We start from the raw sequence: 12,383 nt of genomic DNA on the forward strand, positions 1-12,383 counted from the left end.
GCTTTCTCTCTCTCTCTATCTCTGTGTCTCAAATGAATAAATAAAATCTTTAAAAAAAAAAAAGATTTTATTTATTTGACAGAGAGAGACACAGAGAGAGAGGGAATACAAGCAGGGGGAGTGGGAGAGGGAGAAGCAGGCTTCCCGCAGAGCAGGGAGCCCGATGCGGGGCTCGATCCCAGGACCCTGGGATCATGACCTGAGTCAAAGGCAGACACCTAACGACTGAGACACCCAGGCGCCCCTATTAATTTTTTTTTTTTACCAGGAGACTACATTGAGGGTTTTTTGGTTAAAAAAATGACAGAAATCCTTGCAACTGAAATATTTAAATAATGTCTGGGATTTGCTTTTAAATACTCCAGGGAAAAAATGTGTGGGAGATCTATGAAATAAGATTGGCAAAATGTTAAAAAAAAAAAAAAAAGATTGGCAAAATGTTCATGTCTATAGAAGTTCGGAGGAGGGAACAATGGCTCCCTGTGGAGTGGAAAAAGGAAGTAATAGTTTGCCTTACTAAATCACTATAATGACGCTAATTTGGAGATCATTGTCCCCACTTCACGGGCAAAAAAATTGAGGTCACATTGCTAGTGAATGACAACGTAAGAACTTGAGCCTCAGTCTTATGACTTTGAAATCTTTCCTTTTGCTAATAACCCACACTGATTGTCTAAATGTGTTTTCTCGGATTCTGACATTTTACTGGAAATGGAGAAAAGTTGTTTTTCTGTATAATGGAAACTTATTTATAATTCCTATATCTTTCACCTTTCATTATAGGTTCTCATCTCCACTTTTTTTGGTGAGTAATCTCTATACCCAGCACGGGGTGCAAACTCATGACCCTGAGATCAAAAGTCAGATGCTTTACCAACTGAGCCAGCCAGGCACCCCTCTTATCTCCATTTTGGGCAGTTATTTTGATTACTTCCTGACTCATGAAGTTGTTTTAATCTCATTTAATCTGAATTCATGATCCATCCATCTATGGTTGATTCCCACCATTCAGCACAGAATGAATATGGAATTTTTTTTTTAAAGATTTTATTTACTTGAGAGAAAGAGAGAGGGCATGAATGTGTAGGGGGATGCACAGAGGGAGAGGGAGAAGCAGACTCCTGATTCGGTGTGGGGCTCAATCCCAGGACCCTGGGATCATGACCTGAGCCGAAGGCAGACACTTAACCGACTGAGCCACCCAGGCACCCTGGAATGTTTTTTGTTTGTTTTTGCAAAGATTCTCAAAGCAAGAGAGAGATGCCACAATGCCTGCGTGCACATGCATATACACACATAAACACAAAGTTTATGTTTAAGTACTTAAGTACAGTTTTTCCTTTTCACTACTTAGCAGTTAATTTGTGGCCTGCTATGCCCACTTCCTCTATCCAATTGCTTTTTCTTCCATGTTAAGTAGAGTCAAGCTTAACCCTTCTAGTGGGGTTTGTTGTTCCTTGCTACATGAAATACATTTGTCATCCTTGTGCCTGTAAATTGCATCTGGATTTGATCTGTTTCTGAAATGAAATTTACTAGAAATGCTGCTGTGATGACTATCCATTCATTCAGTAAACATTTATTAAATGCTGACTCAGGCTGGGTCCTGTGCTCAGGGTTTGTAGTACACAGATAAAAACAATAGCTAGGGGGCAGTACAGCATAATAGTGATTACGTGACTATGTGGTAGTGATAAGTAAGCACTAGTGATAAGTGAGTAGGGACTCCCTTGCCTGGGGTAAAATCCCAGCCCTGCCACTCAGTAGCGCAATGACTTAGATTGGGCAAATTGCTTAATCTCTCTGCGCCTCAATTTCTTCATCTGTAAATGGGTATAATAACAGCACCTACTGCATAGCTATGTTATGAGTTAACTGAAACCATGCACTTGTAGAGAGTTTAACACGGTGCTTAGATCCTAAGAAGTGTTATAAATGTGAGCTCTTCCTATTCCTCTATAGGGTTCATAGAGGAAGGAGAGTAGAAGAAGAAAGTTGATCAGACTGGGGGTGGATTTTAAGGTTTTTATTTAAATTCCAGTTAATTAACATACAGCGTAATATTATTTCAGATGTACAGTATAGTGATTCAACACTTCCATACATCACCTGGTGCTCCTCACAACAACTGCACTCCTTGATCCCCATTACCTATTTCCCCCATTCCCCCTGCCCACCTCCCCTCTGGTAGCCAGTTTCTTCTCTATAGTTAAGAGTCTGTTTCTTGGTTTGTCTCTCTCCCTTTTCTATTTCCTTTGCTTACATGCTTTGTTTCTTAAATTCCACATATGAGTGAAATCATGTGGTATTTATCTTTCTCTCACTGACTTATTTCACTTAGCATAATACTCTCTAGCTCCATCTATGCTGTGGCAAATGGTAAGATTTCATTCTTTTTGATGGCTGAGTAATATTCCATTGTACATGTATACCACATCTTCTTTATTCATTCACCAATCAGTGCACACTTGGGTTGTTTCCAGAATTTGGCTGTTGTAATAATGCTGCTATAAACATTGGGGTGCATGTATCCCTTTGAATTAGTATTTTTGTATTCTTTGGGTAAATACCTTGTAGTGCAATTGCTGGATCATAGGATAGTTCTATTTTTAACTTTTTGAGGAACCTCCATACTGTTTTGCAGAGTGGCTGCACCAGCTTGCATTCCCATCAACAGTGCAAGAGGGTTCCCCTTTCTCCACATTCTCGCCAACACCTGTTGTTTCTTGTGTTGTTAATTCTAGCCATTCTGGCAAGTGTGAAGTGATATCTCATTGTAATTTTGATTTGCATTTCCCTGATGCTGAGTGATGTCGAGCATCTTTTCATGAGTCTATTGGCTATCTGTATGTCTTCTTTGGAAAAATGTCTATTCATGTCTTCTGCCCTTTTTTTAATTGGATTATTCATTTTTGGGGTTTTGAATTTTATAAGTTCTTTATATATTTTGGATACTAACCCTTTATTGGGTATGTCATTTGCAAATATCTGCTTCCATTCTGTAGGTTGCCTTTTAGTTTTGTTGATTGTTTCCTTCACTGTGCAGAAACATTTTATTTTGATGAAGTCCCAATAGTTTATTTTTGATTTTGTTTCCCATGCCTCAGGAGACATATCTGGAGGGGCGCCTGGCCAGCTCAGTTGGTGGAGTGTGTAACTCTTGATTTCAGGGTTATGAGTTCAAGCCCCATGTTGGGTGTAGAGATTACTTAAAAATAAAATCTTAAAAAAAAAGAGAGAGAAACCTATCTAGAAAGAATTGCTATAGCTGATGTCAAAGAAGTTACTGCCTATGTTCTCTTCTAGGATTTTTATGGTTTCAGATCTCACATTTAGGTCTTTAATCCATTTTGAATTTATTTTGGGGTATCGTGTAAGAAACTGGTTAAAATGTCTATACTACCCAAAGCAATCCACACATTTAATGCAAACCCTATCAAAATACCAAGAGCATCTTTTACAGAGCTAGAACAAGCAATCCTAAAACTTGTATGGAATCACAAAATACCCCAAATAGCCAAAGCAACCTTGAAAAAGAAAAAGCTGGAGGCATCACAATTCTGGACTTCAAGTTATATTACAAAGCTGTAATGATCAAAACAGTATGGAATTGGCACAAAAATAGACAGATCAATGGAATAGAATAGAAAACCCAGAAATGAACCCATAATTACATGGTCAGTTAATCTCCAACAAAGCAGGAAAGACTATCCAAGGAGAAAGAGAATAACTCTTCAACAAATGGTGCTGGGAAAACTGGACAGCAACATGGCGGTGGATGTTTTAAGAAAAGTGTGCAGACACAGAAACATTTGAGATCAGCCTTGAAGGATTAATTCAAGTTTACCGGGGCAAGGGAGGCAGGAGGGTGATTCCAAGTATAAAGGCCTGGACCTAGTGGTCCATGCTGTGCATATTTGAAGGGCCTTCCTTCTCCTGAGCTCCTTAGGACCTAGGGGTATGGGTGCTAGATCAGATGACTCTGTTTGGCAACTGTATCACAGGTCAACTCCTTCCTCTACATATTCCTCGTGACTTCACTCCTCCACTAGAACTGATCACAAAGGCACACTTCACCACCAAAAAACTTCTTGCCCACAAACTCCCTATCAGAGTCTGTTTTTTCAAGGAATTTAACCTACAACATCATGAATGATACTAATTGTAATTTGAAATAGAAAAAATATTATTTGTGTGCACAATGTAGAAGGCTCACTATGGAGAGCCAGCTAGGGGAGATACACATTAATTTATTCATTAAACCAACATGATGCAGTTATCCAACACTGTAGTAAGGAATATTCTGTACTTCTTCACATCTAAGCATCTTTGCTGTGCATACAGTCTTGGATAAATGGACTTATTGTTTTATTTTTTTTTAAGATTGATTGATGGTAGAGAGAGGAGAGAGAGCACACGCAGGAGGGGCACAGGGAGAGAGAATCTCAAGCAGACTCCACAATGAGCATGGAGCCCATCACAGGGCTCAATCTCACCACCCCAAAATCACAACATGAGCCAAAACCAAGAGTCAGATGCCCAACCAGCTGTGCCACCCAGATGCCCCTGGACTTACTGTTTTAAATACGATTCCTTAATCTCTTCAAACTATTTTCTATGGAAAACTTCAAACCAATGCAAATAGGCAAATAATACACTGAACCCTCCCCATCATCCAGCTTCGACAGTAATCATGTAGTAGCCAACCTTGTTTCATCTAGATCACTACCCTCACCCTCACATTGCCCCTTCTGTGATATTTTAAAGCAAATTCCAGATACCGTACTTCATCAATACACACATATCTTAAAAGTGAATCTCCAAAAGATAAGAACTGCTATTTTGACACATCATAACATTATCTTATCTAAAAATTAATGGGAATTTCTGAAGTCAGAAAATAAATATATGAAGACATGTATTAAGACAGATCTTTGGGATGCCTGGGTGGCTCAGTCGGTTAAGCGTCTGCCTTCTGCTCAGGTCATGATCCCAGGGTCCTGGCATTGAGTCCCGCATCAGACTCCTTGCTCCATGAGGAGCCTGCTTCTCCCTCTGCCTGCCGCTCTCCCTCCTTGTGCACCCACTCTCTGTCAAATAAATAAATAAAATCTTAAAAAAGAGAGAGAGAGAGAGAGAGATCTTTGGTCCATCCTGTCTGTGTTTAGATTTCCAATCCCCTTAAGAATTTCTTAACATTTTGTTTGTTTGAATCAAGGCTCAAGTAATATCCACAAATGGAAATTGGATGATCTGTCCCTTAAATCTTTTTTAATTTGTAAGTTCCTTCTCCCTCTTTTTTCCTTGCAATGTGTTTGTTGAAGGAACTGCACTATTTTTCCTGTAGTGTTTCTCCCAATCTGGATCTTGCTGATTGCTTCCCTGTGGTGGTTGTTTAGCCTGTGCTCTGTCCTCTGCGTCTTCTGTAAATCAGGAGTTGGGTCTAGAGGCTGAATTAGATATTCATGTGTAACTTTTTTTTTTTGTCATAACTATTTCACTGGTAGTATGTTCTTCTATCAAGGAGGCACAAAATATCTGGTTATCTTTCCTTTTTCTTTTCTTTTTTTTTTTTTAAGATTTTTTATTTATTTATTTGACAGAGAGAGGCACAGTGAGAGAGGGAACACAAGCAGAGGGGGTGGGAGAGGGAGAAACAGGCTTCCTGACTGAGCCAAAGGCAGACGCCTAAGGACTGAGCCACCAGGCACCCCCTCCTCTCCTTTTTCTAATGAATAACTTAAAAAGATTTTCTCCCAAGAAGTTAAAATCAGCATAACTGGGACTGCAAGTTAAGAATTGCAGCTGAGGGCGCCTGGGTGGCTCAGTTGGTTAAGCGACTGCCTTCGGCTCAGGTCATGATGTGGAGTCCCTGGATGGAGTCCCGCATCGGGCTCCCTGCTCGGCAGGGAGTCTGCTTCTCCCTCTGACCCTCCCCCCTCTCATGTACTCGCTCTCTCTCATTCTCTCTCTCTCAAATAAATAAATAAAATCTTTAAAAAAAACCCAAAAAAACAATTGCAGCTGAGGGCGCCTGGGTGGCTCAGTCGCTGGGCGTCTGCCTTCGGCTCAGGTCATGATCCCAGGATCCTGGGATCGAGCCCCACATCGGGCTCCCTGCTCGGCGGGAAGCCTGCTTCTCCCTCTCCCACTCCCCCTGCTTGTGTTCCTGCTCTCGCTGTGTCTCTCTCTGTCAAAAAAATAAAATCTTAAAAAAAAAAAAAAAAAGAATTGCAGCTGAGCTTTTCCCCTTTTTGCCGCCATCTTGGTGTGTGTGGCTGACTGTTCTCCGTCATGTTTTCTCCCGAGACTTTCGGAATCAAGGGATTCCTGGCCAAGAAACAAAAGCAGAATCATCCCATTCCCCAGTGGATTCGGATGAAAACTGGTAATAAAATCAGCTACAACTCCAAGAGGAGGCACTGGAGAAGAACCAAGCTGGGTCTGTAAGGCATCGCACATCATGAGATGCCACACCTAATAAGCACACATTTTTAAGCTGCATGAAGATCATGTGTTCCTATCCTACTACTCTGTAAACATCCCTCCTACCTGGCCATGTTTTATCAGGGAAATGATTTTTCTCTGTTACTATGCCTCTGAACCAGGTTGGTTCAGTAATAAGTGTGAGACCTTTTGGCTGAAAAAAAAAAAAGAATTGCAGCTGAGGTGTAGTTTGGCCATCATAGGACAACTGATCTTTAAGGACCTGGAAGATTAAATCTAGTCCTACTGTTATCCTATCATCTGTCATCATTGTCTTATTATTCACCAGGTTTTACTATGTGCTAATCATGGCATCCAGGACTGGGCTGGGTGTCATGTTGTAATAATTAGAACTATTTATTGAGTCCCTACTGCAGGCCAGCTACTTTATTTAGGTTATCTGTAATCGTCACAGCAACCCTGCAATGCAAGTTTTATTATCCCCATTTTAGAGAAGAAAACTAGATTTCAAGAAGATAAAATGACTTTCCTAAGGCCACACAATTGGCAAATGGCAGAAGCAGAGGTGGTATATAAATGCAGATCTGTCTGGCCCAAAGGTCTCCTTTTTCCACTAACCCCCAGTCCTTTGAAAACCCACTGAATTATAAAAATGATCCCTGCCTTCAACAGGATTATATCTATGTAGGAGAAAGAGATAAATTGCTGAAACAATTAAAGACTATCAGATAAGAAAACACTATATAGAACATGAACAATGAAACTGTGTGCAGTTTGCAAGCAGTGATTGCTATAAATGAACAGGAAGGAGGAGGGGGGCCATCAGTGTTGATTGAAGTTCCTGGGGGAGGTTTCATCAAGCAATGCAGGAATTATTGCAAATATAAAAGCTTTACCAATGAGCAAAGGGTCCTTTGCACAAGCCTTTTCTCCCTTGGGATCCATGTCACATTGACACAAAGATTTTGTCACCATGGCAACTGGTCATTGGACCAATGAAATAATCAGTTGTCATGGTAACATGATCTCCATCTTACTCCCACCAGGCACCTGTTCCAAATCATCACATCCTCCAACAACCTCATGCCACCTCAGTGCTCCTTTCTTTTTTCCCTAGCCACCCTGGTACCCCAGCCACCTATGTTTGAGCCCCTAAATATATAACTAGATGTATATATGAGACTATTAAAGGGAGAGCAAAGGAAAGTGACTTTGTAGTATAGAGCTTCAGTACAGACGGGGGAAACCCTCTAAAATGAAAGAGTTGAATGAGCCAGAGCACTGAAGAAAAAGAGCATGTGATGCTTCCCACCCCTCACCCCCCATGTTTCCCTAAGTAAAATTCCTTTGGATTTTGAAACATTGCACTTCCTGATTCTCCTCCTATTTCTATTCATTCACTGGGTCCTTTTCCTCCTCCTGTCTCCTAAATGCAGGTATCTCTCAAGGCTCCATCCTTTGTGTCTGTTCTTTCTCTAAACAGCACTGCCCAGTAGAGTAGCCACCAACCACGTGATGGTTATAGAGCCCTTGAAATTAATTATAGATGTACTGAACTGAAAAGCGCTATAAGTATAAAATGCATACCAGATTTTAGAGACTTCATACCAAAAAGAGAATATAAAATATCTCATTAATACTTTTTATAGTAATTATATGTTGAAATGATAATAATTAGGATATGTTGAGTACAACCAAGTATGCCATTAAAATTTAATTTTATCTGTTCCTTTTTAATGTATTTAACATGGTTACTAAAAAATTTAAATTGCAAATGTGGCACACATTCACGGTTTGTGTTATATTTCTATTGCACAACACTGCTCTAAATTTTCTCTTTCAAGCCATTTCACCCATGCTTTAGGGGTCAAGTGTCTCCTCTATGAGATGATTCTAGGATCCCAAATCCCAGTGTCTTTTCTGAGATCCAAACCCACATTTCCAATGGCCAGAAATTCTGGCTCTTTCACAAATAACAACAAGCTTCTTAGCTTTGCAAGAACAAAGCCATGAGCTTTCCTTCAAAACCTGTTCTTTCTCCTGATTGACTTTATTAAACTTTTGTGTTATTTTCTTACTGCTACTGTAACAAATTACCACAAACTTGGTGGCTTAAAATAACACAGATTTACTATCTTACAGTTCTGTAGGTCTGAAGTCTGAAATGGGACCCACTGGGCTAAAATTAAGTTGTCTCCAGGCTGGATTTTCCTCTGGAGGCTCTAGGAGAGAATCCATTTTCCTTACCTTTTCCAGCCTCTAGAGGCTGCGTCATTCTTTGGCTCCTGACGCCCTTCCGTCTTCCAAGCCAACAATGACAGGTCAAGTCTTTCTCAGGCTGTATCCCTCTGGCACTAACTCTCCGGCTTCCCTCTCACTTCTTAGCTCTCTTGAGATTACCCTGGGCCCATGAGGATAATCCAGGATAATCTCCTCATTTAAAGGTCAGCTGATTAGCAAATTTATTTCCACATTCAATCTGAGTTCTCCCTTGCCATGTAACATAACATATTCACGGTTCTAGGGGTTAGGGTGTGGACCTTTCATCTGAAAGGGCTGGACAGAGAGGAAGAATCTATGTGCAAGGCTAACAAGAAAAGAAATGGTAATCAGGGCAGATAGCTCTCCTTGCTTTCAAGGCAACCACCGACAGATAGGAAGCAATGAAAGGCGCTAGCTGGTATGAACATCAACGGTCTAACACCTTTCTTAGTTTACCGCGTAATCTACCTCCTCTAAGACTCCTTTCCTGATCACTCCTTTTCCCCAGTTACACCTCCCCTCCATGACAGTTTTTGTACATCCTAGACATCTGTCTTACTTTTTTTGTATCATGATTATGTCTGTATGCACTTGGTCTTAACCTCTCTACTAGGTTGGAAAATATTTTGTGAACAGGAACTATTTGGTTTTTGTTTGCTTGTTTGTTTTTTGTTTTGTTTTTATTATTAAGTAAACTCTACACCCAACGTGGGACTTAATCTCACGACCCCAAGATCAAAAGCCGCACACTACCGACTGAGCCAGCCAGGCACCCCAGGAACTATTTGTTTCACCTTTGTTTTTAACCATGATGGCCTAATGTGATACTTAATGTCATTTCCCAGTAACTATTTCTTGTATTTAGTTGAATGGAGACAACTTACGTCGACTTATAAAGCATGTGCTTTGTCACCACAACCAGATTTCCTTAAACAGTGAACACTTTTTATTTATTTATTTTTTTATTTTTAAAGATTTTATTTATTCATTTGAGAGAGAGAGAGTATACAAGCATGGGGCACGGTAGGCAGAGGGAGAGGAAGAAGCAGGCTCCCTGCTAAGCAAGAAGCCCGATACAGGGCTCGATCCTAGGATCCTGGGATCACGACCTGAGCCAAAGGCAGACACTTAACCAACTGAGTCACCAGGCACCAAGTGAACACTTTTTACATTGACTTCCACTTAACTGATACTCTCCATTCTGTTTTAAAAGAATCATCAGTGCGGGGCACCTGGCTGGCTCAGTTGGTGGAGCACGTAACTCTTGATCTCGGAGTTATAAATTCGAGCCCCATGTTGGGTATAGAGATTACTTAAAAATAAAATCTTAAAAAAAAAAAAAAAAGAACCATCAGTGTAATCCTTGTAGGTAATGGGCTGCTGTGCATGTGAGTTTTATGCTCATCCAGGGTCAGCTGTATTTGATTTCATAACCTATTGATGCCAGGTGTACTTAAATTATAAAACCGACTACCTCAGTTGGTTAAGCGTCTGCCTTGTGAACAGATTAAAGGAGAAAACCTGACCATTCCAATAAATACAAAAAAAAATCAACAAAATTTAATACTCATTCATGATTTCTTTCTTTTTTTTTAAGATTTATTTATTTATTTGACAGAGAGAGAACACACAAGCAGGGGAGCAGCAGAGGGAGAGGGAGAAGCAGGCTTCCCGCTGAGCAGGGAGCCCGATGTGGGGCTGGATCCCAGGACCCTGGGACCATGACCTGAACCAAAGGCAGACGCTTAATGATTGAGCCGCCCAGGCACCCCTCATTCATGATTTCTAAAAATCTTTAAAACTGAGATCAGAAGCCATTGTTGTTATTTACAAATATCGTGATTGATTACATACAAAAACCCTAGATAATCCACAGAATAGAATCTATTAAAACTGGTCTTCTTCCTGCCTTGTCTTCGGCGTTTTTGTTCTCAGAGCCGCTGATAGCAAGATGTCTTCAGGAAATGCCAAAATTGGGCATCCTGCCCCCAACTTCAAAGCCACGGCTGTTATGCCAGATGGCCAGTTCAAAGGCCTCAGCCTATCTGACTACAAAGGGAAAGACATTGTGTTCTTCTTTTACCCTCTTGACTTCACCTTTGTGTGCCCCACTGAGATCATTGCTTTCAGTGACAGGGCAGAAGAATTTAAGAAACTCAACTGTCAAGTGATTGGTGCTTCTGTGGATTCTCATTTCTGTCACCTGGCATGGATCGACACACCCAAGAAACAAGGAGGACTGGGACCCATGAACATTCCCTTGGTATCAGACCCGAGTCTTAAAGGCTGATGAAGGCATCTCGTTCAGGGGCCTCTTTATCGTTGATGATAAAGGTATCCTTAGGCAGATCATGGTAAATGACCTTCCTGTCGGCCGCTCTGTGGATGAGACTCTGCGACTGGTTCAGGCCTTCCAGTTTACTGACAAGCGTGGGAAAGTGTGCCCAGCTGGCTGGAAGCCTGGCAGTGATACCATCAAGCCTGATGTCCAGAAGAGCAAAGAATATTTCTCTAAGCAGAAGTGTGCGCTGGGTCATTTTAGGGCTGGGCTGCAGTGGGTGGCCATGAAAACAAAATCTCTTTTGTACTATTGTCATGCTTAGAACATAAGACTTTAGACTCTGTGCAGATGTGGTATGGGGACAGGACAGGCCTTTCCTGCAGGGTTTGGGGAGGCCAGCCTTTCTTCCTCTGGAGAGAAGGGCCTGAGCTGTTATGGGGCAGGCCAACTGTTATGTACAGTAGCAGGGCATCACTTTTTGTCTTTTGTTGTTTCTATTAAACTTGAACTGAGGAAGAAAAAAGGAATCTGCTAAAACTAATAAGGGAGTTTAGCAAACGTGCTGTATTCAGGATCAATACAGAGAAATCAGTAGTCTTTCAACATCAGTAAATAATCAGAACTTGTGGTAAGAACAAAGACCCCATTTACAATAAGGAAAGGAATAAGATTACTAGGAATCAATCTGACAAAACGTGTCATTGTGAAGAAAATTACACAATTGAAGAATACCTGTACATACACACAGAGAGAGATCTGAATAAATGGAGAGATCTACCAGGTTCATGAATTGGAAGATTTAATGACATAAACATGTAAGTTCTTCCCAAATTAGTTCATAAATCCAATATAATTTTAAATAAAATCCAAATATGACTATTTGTGAAACTAGACAGACTGGTCTTAAAATTCATATAAGAGAGAAAAAGGATAAGACAGTTTTGAAGATGAGAACAAAATAGACCGTCACTCCAGCTACCAACTTACTTTAACGTTACAGTTAACACGGTGTGATCCTGGCTTGAGGATAGACACGTTGGTGGACAGAATAGAAAAGAGACTCTGGAAAGAGGTCTGTGAATATATGCAGACTGGATATATTCAACAGTGGCATTATAATGGCGGGGGGTGGATGGGTGGAGAATGAACTATTCAATTATAAGGAAATTGGTTGTAAAGAATTCAAATAGGGCGCCTGGGTGGCTCAGTTGGTTAAGCGACTGCCTTCAGCTCAGGTCATGATCCTGGAGTCCCTGGATCGAGTCCCACATCGGGCTCCCTGCTCGGCAGGGAGTCTGCTTCTCCCTCTGACCCTCCCCCCTCTCATGTGTTCTCTCTCATTCTCTCTCTCTCTCAAATAAATAAATAAAATCTTAAAAAAAAAAAAGAATTC

The 12,383-nt window shown here is 40.9% G+C and overlaps 1 protein-coding gene, 1 long non-coding RNA gene and 1 pseudogene across 2 annotated transcripts in view; all 3 read left to right on the forward strand.

The window, feature by feature from the left end:
- Nucleotides 1-12,383, forward strand: part of LOC145721250 (uncharacterized) — a 50,462-nt gene that overhangs the window by 12,325 nt on the left and 25,754 nt on the right. The window lies entirely within an intron of this gene.
- On the forward strand, nt 6,264-6,884 carry LOC115944167 (large ribosomal subunit protein eL39-like). Its single transcript, XM_031038679.2, has one exon. The coding sequence runs from the start codon at nt 6,295-6,297 to the stop codon at nt 6,448-6,450; it is 156 nt and encodes a 51-aa protein (XP_030894539.1). The 5' UTR covers nt 6,264-6,294; the 3' UTR covers nt 6,451-6,884.
- LOC102733104 (peroxiredoxin-1 pseudogene) lies at nt 10,588-11,513 on the forward strand (annotated as a pseudogene).

This window comes from Leptonychotes weddellii, chromosome 4 (assembly GCF_054177405.1).
Source record: "Leptonychotes weddellii isolate Sample4059 chromosome 4, ASM5417740v2, whole genome shotgun sequence".
NCBI lineage: Eukaryota > Metazoa > Chordata > Mammalia > Carnivora > Phocidae > Leptonychotes > Leptonychotes weddellii.

Coding starts and splice junctions, on each gene's coding strand:
- LOC115944167 (XM_031038679.2), top strand. CDS start 6,295: ATGTTTTCTCCCGAGACTTTCGGAATCAAGGGATTCCTGGCCAAGAAA.